Consider the following 11452-nt stretch of genomic DNA (forward strand, 5'->3'; position numbering starts at 1 on the left):
AGTTGACACAATTTCTATGATACGTTCAATCAGATATTTACCACGTATGCTTTTCACACTAGGGATAAAATAATCATGTCGCAGTCTCAAGATATGAATTCTCCTTTCCGTTTCAATCATGTATGTCATTATGATGCAATGATTGATTTGTCTCTCCTCAAATTCTTTTTTTTTTTTTTTTTTTTGAATTTTTTCTATTCTTTACTATTCATTTATTGGCAACCAAACTAAGCCCAAGTTGCAATTGTGTTTCATTCTAGCAGAAATTAAACCTTTTTATAGCGACTTTTAAGCTCAGACTGTTTCCCAAGATGCAGGTGACACATTTGAATGCATGCATAATGAAAAAATCATAGCGTGCCACAAGAGTAAATTCTATTCGAGTTCCTGCTTGTAAAATCAAAGTCTAACGGCTAAGCTTTATACAAAGGATGAAATTTCACCACTTCAAATAGAGAGCATGAAATGGTTGGAACTAAAGAAAAGTGCTACTGCACAGAATGAGCCCACCTGAATTTATTCTCCGTCGTTGCCTCCAACATTCAAAGAGGACATCTTCATTGTCAGCAAAGTGAGGGTACTCATCTCTATCAAACCACGATCCACTTGGTCCATAATTAGCAGAGTGGCCCAGGTAGCTTCCAGGTACCCTAAATCCTCTGCTGCTGACTTCCTGAAACATGAGTTCGTGAAGAGATGAATATCTACTAGTTTCATTAATATCATACGCAGAATATAGAGAACATATCTGGTGCAACACTGAGCATGAGAAACCTTTTATTATTAGTTAAATCAAATACTTGTTAGCAGGATCCAAAAAGATGGAAACCACACTATTAGTTTTGTTGCAAGACAACCATAAAGGAGCTTGTAGACATATGGAAAGGTGTTGTACACATTAAAATCTAAGGATCTATGTTAATTCTTTGGCCAGGTAGAGGTAGAATATCATTAAAAGTCCCCAGGTAACTGTTCTGTTATCTCTTTCCTCCATCTTTCATGTCCAAGGTTTCCACAAACTGCGAGCCATAAACATGCCTTTCTTCCTTGATGAGTTCATCAGGACAATAAATAGAGTCCCTGTACAATCTAATGCATAGTTATTCACCTTCAAGAGGTTTAGTAGTTGAGAATCGCATTTAGATACTCGAGCACATATTTGATTTTGCATAGAAGTTAATGAGAAATTAAGAACTGTGAATGAAGAAAGGGAAATGATATAAAATGGACATGGCTACAGTGCTATAACATTCTGTATTCTCAGATTCAAACTCAGCTCAATCCAGTCTCCCTACGCATAAATGAAATGCCCTCATAAATTCCTATCCAACAAATGAAACGGTCAATAGCACCTGCCCGGATTGTTACTGAGACACTTCCCATGAGGAAAATACTTTATTGCTGTCTAGCAAGCTGAAAAATACTTTCAAAGTTGTCATAGCAATTGCTATTTTGTTCAAAGGGTAGTTATTTAGAATATAATTGGATGGTTTGAACAATTGCACAAGAACTTGAGTGGCATTTGTGCAAATACATGCATGCAACACCATCAGTCAGATTCTAATTTGACAGTTGGACCCTCAGTATCACCTGCCCTCACTCATTTTCCTACATTAAAATATAAATATTAAAACACTACTAATTCATTTATAAATGGCACTAACTCTCAGAATCAGACCATAAAACATGCAAATCAATGACATGTTTATGCAAATAACCTCAAATCTCAGCCAACAACTTGAAGATGGAATACTCTTAGATTGTTTATAAAATAATAATGTAAGAAACTCGAGAATTACCAGAGGTGCATCATGAATGTTACTTTTCCCTGTTGTTGCTTCCTCCCTGCTCTTGCATAATGGAGGAGAGTGATCATTACTAGCCTCCCACCTCAACCAAGGAAGAAGAACTCCATCCATTTCAACAGGAAGAGACGATCCTGTTGAAATACCGTAAGTTTCCGTTTCCCCACAATGGATCATGTAGTCCCTTGGTCTTGTTCCTCCTAATGTTGAACTTGCATCACTCCTTTCTCCATCGAATGACGAGATATCTGTATCTTCAACATTTGAAATAAAGTCTTCAAAATACTTCTCTGCCTCTTCAGTCAAGCACTTGGACATCCTACTTCTATCATTGCTCCCCTGATTAAATTATGAAAAGTGTTTTAAAGAAAAGGGGGGGTTAGGGAAGGACCCACTACAGCTCTTTTATTGCAGGACCACTGAATGTAGACATATACTATACAGGACTTGACAATAATGTGAGCGAGAGAGAGAGAGAGAGAGAGAGCAGTGTACCTTTCTAGCACATGAAGGCTTCTCTATACAAGCAGCCTTCTCTGGATCAGGAAGCAATTCCCTAACAATTTTAGAAAGCTCACGACCACGTTGTTCTTCAACCACTATCTCAGCTAATAAATCCTGTTTACGCTTTTCTGACTGAAAAATTTAAGTTCACATCTATCAACATTGGAGCAATAAAGGAAAAGTTGATCAAATATCTAAAAGAGAGGCCCAAATAACCTATCAGATTACCACATCCTTCTTTTGAAACTTCCATGAAGTTGAGCCCAATTATTTGGGGACAGCCAAAAGAATGTAATAGATCAGAAACGACTGGTCCCAGAAAGATAAATGAACCGTTTTTCTTTTGTTTGTTGATTGCTCTCGATGAAAATTGCCATATTGCACTAAGTTAATTATGGTCGGCAATTAGTACCTGTTCCAACTTTGACGTGTAATTCTTTCTGATTATAGCAACAGCCTGAAGAACATCTGAATTGCTTGATTGTAGGCAATCACCATCCACTAAAACAGTGGGTCTTGTTTTCACCATGGTCTGCAGAAGTATATCAGGACACCATAAGCTTCAGCAAATGAGCAATTTTTAACTAGTCCAGGATAGATTCCATAGGAAAGCAGGTTTGTGAAAAGACAGAACCACCAAATACCTGTTCAAGTTCAGTTCTGATTTCTTCAACAGCATGCCTGAGTTCTTTTCGCATGGCTTCATACAATGCAGTTCCTTCTCCATCCGCAGTAGGGTGTTCTATCTGGAAGTGTAAGGGAAAGTGAAAAAAGCAAGAAAGAGACTCTTTTAGAACTTTCAAATGAAGTCAAAAGTTAATTTTCAACAAACTAACAATGCCATCATATGATCCAGTACAATATAGTGCTCATTTAAATTAAACAAGTCTATTACATAGAGAGCAACCTTTCTCTGTGCATAAACTGCTTGTACTGTCCTCTCAGTTCCATATTTACCAGGACAAGCATTCCGTGCTTCATCATCAGTTAATGCAGAAGACTGGCTCTGAAAGGTCCCAAAAATATCGTTTTAAGTTTGTTTCTTTCCAGAGATAAAGCCTCCAAACATATATGATACAAGTGTACAATAAGGAGTACAACACACTTATTAAACCAGGATATTCTTCAGTTCCTCTTTGTCCCAACATCCTCTATTTCTTGTCATCAACCAAATAATATGAAAAAGAGAGCGATCATGGCATCATGCCTTGTTTAGCTCTAAAAGATGAAAATTTCTTACTGAGTAGCCATTGTATAACTTCAATAGATCTTTTTGACTAAGAGATCTTTTCATATGCTGATGGTCAGGATCTGGTCGCTGATGTGATGATCTCTGGTAATTTCCAGTAGTGAAATTCTTTAGGTTAGCCTTGCTGCTAGATGTACGGGAATGATCCATGTCACTCTGCCAATATAAATGAAAGAAAAAATACATTTATTTTTTTCCCATTACGCAAGAAAATGATGAGGAAGCTGTACATGTAAATAATACTATCTAGTGTTTTAAAGGACGTCCAGGGCGGCATCCGAAATGCTTGGGTGCTGGTCACTGAGTCCAGACATCCCTAACTTTTACTTGTCTATACAGTCGGTCAGGACAGGAATTAAGGAGAGGTCCACTGCTTTTTGTTACCATATATCAAAACCCAAAGTGCCCAACGACTTCCCACAATTTTACGTCTTCAAAACCTGGACTCACCAAAGACCCAAGTGGGTAAATAGCTCCTCTTTTTTGTTCTCTACACCCATTTATTCTTTCTTTATGACCCAGAGTTATTGATAAGATCTGACTATAGGAGACATCTGGCTATTTAGGTCAGTGGGTGGTTTTTTCTTTTCTTATATGTAATGCCAATATCCAGAAAGCGCAATGCAGATACAAAAAAAGACATAAGTTAATGTATTTATAATGGTTAGCTTTTCACCTGTTTCTGTCCAAAACACCTTGCAACATCCAGGATGCTGAATTAAAATCCATTTTTCAAAACACTGATACTACCCCACACCCCCCAAAAAAAAAAAAAAATCCATATTGTGGCTTCATCTTACAGTAACACAAGGAATGACACGCATCCATGTAATCTATCTATCAATTAAGCATCCGTTCTTTAACAGTTTTTGGGAGGCACCATCTAAAGAATGACTGATATGGTCAACCCCCATCTCAACCTTCCTGAACATGCATGTTGAGCACATGTAGGGCAGAGTGCTGGGACAGAGTGCTATAGGACTTGGAAATATGCTAATACCTCGAATTGGATAGCATAAGAGTATTGCACACTTGTAATTGGACCTAAGACAATTGGAAAGGACAAACCCTATAAGTCGTCTTGTATGGAATGGTTCGCTGACTTACATACCCTTTAACAAGACTGAAAATGAACAAAATGCCCTTGGGATATTGATTAGTGTTGTGGAAATTAAATAAGATTTCATCAAGAACGTGTTGGTGTATATGGCGTATTGTCGATGTATAGAGTATAGACACATTGGAGAGGGCCATTCACCTTAAAAATGACAAAAATTTATTATAGCATATCACATTGCAATGAGGTCAAGACAAGGTAAAGCTCATCAATTTGTCCTAAGCAACACCTTATATTGTAGAAAGTAGAAACAAACTAGAAAGAGTGTCTTGAGTTGGAACTGCCATGACAATTTGAACATCTAGAGCATCATTTTTTTTTTGTTAACCAAGGTGTCTGGGCTAGCTTACGCGCACCTCAACTAATCCTCGAAGAGACTAGCGCAGCAACCCACAACCACGGTCTCCACATCTAGAGCATCATAATATATGCATAAGCTAGGATACTCTATTATGCATGTCAAAATATTTCTTTTCTAAGAACTTCCTCAAAGAATGTTTGCATGGGTGTACGGAAAAAATGGGAAAAATGTAAATGAGAAGATAGAAAGCTAGCTTCCATTGAACTCACTCGACAGAGCCTTTCCCCAACCAATATGGCAGAGATCTTGTCTGGCTGTCCCACATTCATAAAAAACATAGAGGCTGAGGCATAAGATGAAAAACTGAAGCTTCAAAGTTAAAAGAGTTTGGGCAAAGATTTTATGGCACCAGCTAATCTGACAAAACCTCCCAAAATCAGCAGACACAGTCCTTTTTCCAACAAAACCCTCCGCTTTCCACTTGATATGCATACCACGAGTAAATAATTTGGATCAATCAGCAGGGAATCTAAAAGATATAATCAAGAATGATTGGTTTTCTTGGTGAAGACATTGTTTGTCCATTTCTTAGAACCACATTTCTAAATTAGGCAAATCTCAAATTCTGAAAACTTCTCTTTTGTTCTTAAAACCTTGTGGTTTGATGCTGAATTTTAGCCAATGAAATCACAATTTCTTGACAAAATATGCTTCCAATACATCAATTGGGTTACAGTGGTACAAGTCACCTCAATAAATTGCAAGGTTAGATTCATTAATCTTCTCACTGAAGAGCAATTTTAGCATATGCATTATAAGAAATCTATTCCTCCTAAATGTCGTTTGATTTTCATAATTAATATATCATTTCTCTTATTGGTATGAATCGGATTAATAAAACAACTGTACTTGGAATGAATCGATAAATAAAACAAATTTAATTATGTATCCAAGTGGTTTCTATTGATTTGAAATGGTGTCTCTCTCTTTTGCAGCCGAATAATCAGAGATTTACCAAATCATTTGAAAGCACGTAATTCTCTCCCAATATAAGTTTACCTCAGGTTCCAACAAATTCAGACTGTTAGTAGGGACGAGTGTTGTTATGTCTTACACATGTAAATCGCGAAGAATTAGATATCCCACTATCGAACAACGAGAAAAACCAAACTCCACGAAACGAAATGAATCGAAAACTAGTTTGGGAAAAAGAAGAATAACTAAATAAAAAAGACAGTAGACGTACCTCCGAATCACTGAACTGACACCGTGCGACAGAGAGGGAGCGTCTCCTCCTGGAATTAGAACAACTGTCGGCAAGAGCTTTGACAGTGGAAGCGGAAGCGTTGGCGGCAGGGTCACCTAGTCGGCCGTGTTGCCTGGAAACTGACCTTCCGCGCCTCTGCTCCTGAGAGTGAGATACACCTTTCGAACCACTAGTAGTTGCAGACGAGCAAGTGGCGCCAATGGCGGAAGTGCGGCGGGCTGATGACGACCGTGATCGGCCTCTTTCGCTTTCTCTGAGGACATCCGTGTCCGGGTTCAGGTCGAGGTCCAGGTCCCTGTCCTTGAGGTTGAGAGGGAAGAAGTCGTTGGCAATATCGTCAAGGCTGATTACTTCAGGGAAGCCTGAACCCCTGACGGTGTTCACGAATCTTCTCCTCGGTGTAGCTGCCGGAAGCTCGTCCGATTCCAGTGCATGCGACCGCCCCGAAAATGTACTGAGGCTCCTAGAGCGGCGATGATGAGTGGCGTTGTGATTGGAAGAAGCTGCTGCATCATCCACATTGGATACAGTACCTCCAATCGGAGAGCGCTTCGTGGTGGATTTAAACGATGAAGTCGCCATCCCCGGATGAGAAGAAGAAGAAGAATAAAGAGAAAAAAATGGAGAATTCTGAAATCTAGGGTTTAAAGTTGATCCATTTCAAATTTCCGTAGCGAGAGAGATTGTAGGCGAACAAGACGACACGGAAGGAAGTCTGTAAATATGAGATATTGAATAGCTCAGGCCTCAGTTGTTGGTTTCAAAATTTGTAGAGACACGTCATACGTCACAAGACTACATGAGTCGGGAACGGGGCTGACTGTCGAGTCTGAGAAGCAGTGGGCCAGTGGCAATAACAACTAACTACTACTACTTCAACTTGAAAGAAGGTGCCTTGCCTTGCCTTGCCTTGCCTTACCTTACCTAAAGGACCAAAGATTGGATTATTGTGGCCACGCTTTGGGTCAAATCTACCCTTCAGTCTTTCCTTTAATCTTTTATTCTCATGCTTAAAAAATGAAACCATAAAAAAAAAAAAAAAAAAAAAAAAAAAAATTTGAAAGGGATTCCCTGCTAGCCTGCTTGGTGTATTCTTGCACAATGCAAATTGAATAAAAATGCCCCTATTGACTAATGGTCCAAACTACTCTCTCTCTCTCTCTCCCTTTTATGTCCACAAATACCCAAGGTCTAATCTTGATCTATTCATTTTTGTTTAATAGTTTTCAAAATTCCAATGTTGCTCAGGAAAAAGAAACTAAATGTTTGCATTTGACTATGCCTAGGTACAGGCATATGCAAAAAGACTATGTTGTCCCTATTCCATGCATTAAAGATGTCTTCGCACAATTTCTTATTAATTCGTGTGTTGGTGCAATGGTTGTGCAAGTTGTGGTAATGTTTTCTTTCCCATTTATTATTTAATTTAAAGAGAGAGAGAAGATCCCCATGCTGCAAGGATCGAAATTTTGAAGGTGGGGTCCCACAATTCAAACTAGAATATTTTTTGAATAATGTTCGTATAAACCTTTTTTTTTTCAAACTGTCTTTTGGTATAAGGATTTTAATAGTCTTTTTATTTGAGATTTTGAATTGAATTTAAGGTCATTTAGTTGTGTTTAAAAACCAGGTCAACCCCAAGAGTATTTGGTCATTTTGTTATGAAGATTTCAAATATCTTTGAGATTACATGGAGTCTCTTAGGTTATAAATTGGCCTTCTCCCACTATTCTAAAGCACCTATTCTTTAGCATCATGCACATACACCTTCAGGGTGATAAAATGAAGTGTTTACTCGTAGCTGCCTCTTGGAACACTACCAACTTTGCTAGATCCTTTTGATTCAATTGAACAGTAAAACTCTCTCTTGCAACTCTCTCTTGCTCTGGTTCTGCTATCCCTTCATCCCCACTCTCCCTCTACACTAAAGGCTGTTTTGTTTTTAATTGTTAGAATGATGCCACATGTCCTTCACATGCAATTGAGCCTAATCGATCGAAACAAATGAATGATCAAGAGGCACACAATGAAAAGACACTATATATAGTGGTTTAATCCTCTTGACCCAAATTCAGTCCCAAGATCTCATCACTCTTGGATTTCCACTATCAAGTATTAGTCTTTTCATGGTTCAATTTTTTTTTTTTATAAGAAAAAAAAGGATGCTCCATGGTAGTGATCATAGACCCCAGGACAAACCCCCAATAGGTGATGGTAGGCATGCCAAGATTCGAATCCACAACTAATCGACTCGAACAATGATGGATTAAGGATAATTTCACCACTAAGCTACCAACCCCATTGGTCTTTCCATGGTTCCAATCAAAGCTTTGCACTATTGTTTCCATGGGCTCACAACAAACCTATAGTTTTGCTAAGTTCACAACTTTCAATTTGATCTTTCTCGGTGGATCAAACCTTTTATATCTCTCACAAGTTGTTTTGAGTTTTGCAACTCCATTTCAAGCCTCTTAGTGGGCAAATGTTAAATTCAAGAAAATAATAATTAAAAAAAAACCCTCGCAATAGGGTGGTCAGTCAAGCCAATTCACAGATAGTTCCCACAATTCTTTTTTTTTTTTTTTTGGGTACAGTTCCCACGATTCTAATAACCCAAAAATACCAAGTCCTTTTTACAAATAATTGGTCTCAGGTTGGGGGTGGCACAACGCGAAGAGCTCCCCTTTAAATAGCAAGACCACAATTTTATATATTAAAAAAAAAAAAGTTAGAGCTCTGGTGGCCGACCCTAAGCCTTTGAAAGCCCAAAAATCTAGCTACATAGGAGTCTACGACCTTTGTCCATTGGCTAGAGGTCGACCGCGGAGGTTAATCCCCAAATTTAGCGGTTGACCCCGAGGTCTTACTAAATGCCCGAATGCTTCATTTTGATATTTTTTTTTTTGGCATTTCTGTAAGAAGATGAGTCGGCTTCCATCATTAATATCATGTAAATTGCCCATCAAAACTTGTCCAGCTAATAGGTCAACGATTCTATGCTCTTTGTAGAAATAAATCCTTAAAAAAAATGTTGATTGGCTATTCAGAGTCCCACTTTGTCATTTTTAAAGATTAAGTATCTGTTACAATCTTCATTTAAATTGTAGATACACAGATAAAGAATCAAATCTGAGACCGTGCGTCTATCTATATAATCTCTAATTTACCCCAAACATTTAGACAGCCCACGGATGGATTAAATTACATGCATCATGATAGAGAGTTATCGTAAGGGAAAAAAATAGTTGATTGGTTCTTCAAAGTCTTATTCCTTTTGAAGCTAATTAGAGCACTTGGACCTTTGGCTTTAATTTATGTCACTTGAACTTGTTTGATGATCTTCAAAGCTTATGATCTTACATTTGGCTGATGTTGGAGATGTGATGATTATGCTCTTGCTCAATGACCTATTTGACTTTGCTTGACATATGTGGTGCTTGATGCTTTGATGGTTGGAAAAATCGTCACCGTGAATTTTGACCACCACACACATCTTAGTAATCACAAAAACATGTCACTAGATAATATTCCAACAACCAATATGGGAATCACTTAGGCTATGTTTGGTAGCCAAGAGAAGAAAAGAAAATAAAAAAGAACCTAGAAAAGAAAAGAAAAGAAAAGAAAAGAAAAAAAAAAAAGACAATAAATGGTGAGAAAACAAAAAGAGTATGTATGTTTGGTTATCAAGAGAAGAAAAGAAATTTTTTTTTTTTTTATTTTAAGAGAGAGATAGACACATAGGAAATCATTGTGTAATCATTTATTTTTTGTCTTATTAAATTTTCATATTTTCTCATGTTTTCTTTTGTTTTTGGCAAGAAAATTTTTGGGGGAAACAAAAGAAAATTTCAATTTCGAATTTGAAAAGAGAAATTTTCTCTTTGGTGAAGACATACCAAGTGCAAAGAAAAATTCTTAACCCAAGAAAAAAAGTATAAAAAATGTACTTTTTTTTTTATTCTCTTCTCTTGGCTACCAAACACAGCCTAAATTCGCTTCCTTCTCCATGTGGGTTCCTAATTAAAACTCACATCCAATTAAAGTTGGAGCAGAAAAAGTATGTGAGAGCATTTCTCTATAATAGTACTTGCCCACCCCCACCTAGTTATTTCGAAAGAAAATCATGGACACCCACCACCCCCATGGTTCATCTCAAAGTGTATATAAGGTGGAATGTCTCATTAGTAGTAAGTCCCCTTATTGTGACCATCGCAACTTGAGATGTTGACAGTCTCTGATGAAGTATTTTTATTACTGAAAGTAAACTGTTGTCAAGAATAAGACTCGATAAAGATTGGGCCCGGCCGACCCAATCTGATTTTTCAAACCCTGCTTGACGGCTTCTGCCATTTCCCATCTTATTGCAAGTATTCTTATTGCTCAATAAATTAGAGAGTGGGGACGAACCACGCCAAAGCAAGAACCGGTAAACAGAAACGACTCAAACGAGAGAGAGAGAGAGAGAGAGGGCGAGGCAAAATGCAATCTCAAGATCGAAGTCATCAAGCAAGCAAGACATCATCAAGTTCCTCCGGTCCCAACGTCGAAAGGTACACAACCATCCCAATCCCCGGCGAAGACGTCATATCTCGATCAGTTTTCAACCTATCAACTTTCCTTTCTCGCTGCCGCCCCTGGCAGGAATTTGTTGAGGTGGGTGTTTTCGACAGGCCGGACTCCTTATCAACTGCCGTCGATCGACTTCGGAAGAATGGAAACTATTTCCGATTGAATTATGCCATCCTCCTCTTCGCCTGTTCAGCCCTCTCCCTCTTGCCCAAACCTTTCTACCTGCTCATCGTCCTTGCGGTCTTCGGCCTCTGGTTGATCTTCTCCGTCTTCCGCGAAGATCCGCTCATTTTGTGGGGTTACCACCTGAGCGATCGCATGGTCCTATTGGCTCTCATCTTGCTATCACTCTCTGCTGTTTTGTTCACGGGAGTCCTCCAGAATCTAATCGTCAGTCTTTGCATTGGGCTACTCCTATCGGCCATTCACGGGGTCTTCAGGAATTCTGATGGTTTATTCATGGATGAGACTGAAGCCGCGTCCACGGGTTTGATCGGATCTTCCAGTTCCAGGGATAACGTGATCAGACGAGATAGAAATCAATTCAAGATCTAATGATCTCGACTTCATGGCTCGCGAGGAGGAATGCCAATGCAAATTCATTGCTTCTTTCTTTGTTTTCTTTTTCTTTTTTTTT

The 11452-nt window shown here is 38.4% G+C and overlaps 2 protein-coding genes across 4 annotated transcripts in view; one reads left to right on the forward strand and one right to left on the reverse strand.

The window, feature by feature from the left end:
* The window catches only part of LOC122073664 (PRA1 family protein G2), a 33052-nt gene extending 21606 nt beyond the window's left edge, over positions 1-11446 (forward strand). The window contains exons 2-3 of the mRNA XM_042638292.1: positions 2266-2291; positions 10694-11446. Coding sequence (XP_042494226.1) covers positions 2266-2291; positions 10694-11370 — 703 coding nt within the window. The 3' untranslated portion in view covers positions 11371-11446. The remainder of the gene's footprint in view (positions 1-2265; positions 2292-10693) is intronic.
* On the reverse strand, positions 319-7006 carry LOC122073662. Of its 3 annotated transcripts, XM_042638287.1 has the most exons (8): positions 6223-7005; positions 3550-3714; positions 3217-3315; positions 2954-3055; positions 2722-2841; positions 2301-2441; positions 1800-2144; positions 319-673 (listed from the first exon to the last, which is right to left on the reverse strand). In XM_042638287.1, exons 1-8 carry the CDS (start codon positions 6823-6825, stop codon positions 476-478), a joined length of 1773 nt encoding a protein of 590 aa, XP_042494221.1. In that variant the 5' UTR covers positions 6826-7005; the 3' UTR covers positions 319-475. The 3 variants fall into 3 exon arrangements, with proteins under 3 accessions (XP_042494221.1, XP_042494222.1, XP_042494224.1); XM_042638288.1 differs by lacking the exon at positions 3550-3714 and having other exon boundaries at positions 6223-7006; XM_042638290.1 differs by lacking the exons at positions 3217-3315; positions 3550-3714 and having other exon boundaries at positions 6223-7006.
* Positions 11447-11452: the final 6 nt, after the last annotated feature.

The sequence above is a fragment of the Macadamia integrifolia genome, chromosome 3 (genome assembly GCF_013358625.1).
Source record: "Macadamia integrifolia cultivar HAES 741 chromosome 3, SCU_Mint_v3, whole genome shotgun sequence".
NCBI classification, from domain to species: domain Eukaryota; kingdom Viridiplantae; phylum Streptophyta; class Magnoliopsida; order Proteales; family Proteaceae; genus Macadamia; species Macadamia integrifolia.

What these genes read in the sequence shown, in the direction of transcription:
- LOC122073662 (XM_042638287.1), bottom strand. Translation starts at nt 6,825, where the DNA reads ATGGCGACTTCATCGTTTAAATCCACCACGAAGCGCTCTCCGATTGGA. An exon ending in ACACGTCAAAGTTGGAACAG is followed by an intron (nt 2,442 to 2,721) that starts GTACTAATTGCC and finishes TAAATTTTTCAG; the next exon opens with TCAGAAAAGCGTAAACAGGA. An exon ending in ACATTCATGATGCACCTCTG is followed by an intron (nt 674 to 1,799) that starts GTAATTCTCGAG and finishes CTCATGTTTCAG; the next exon opens with GAAGTCAGCAGCAGAGGATT.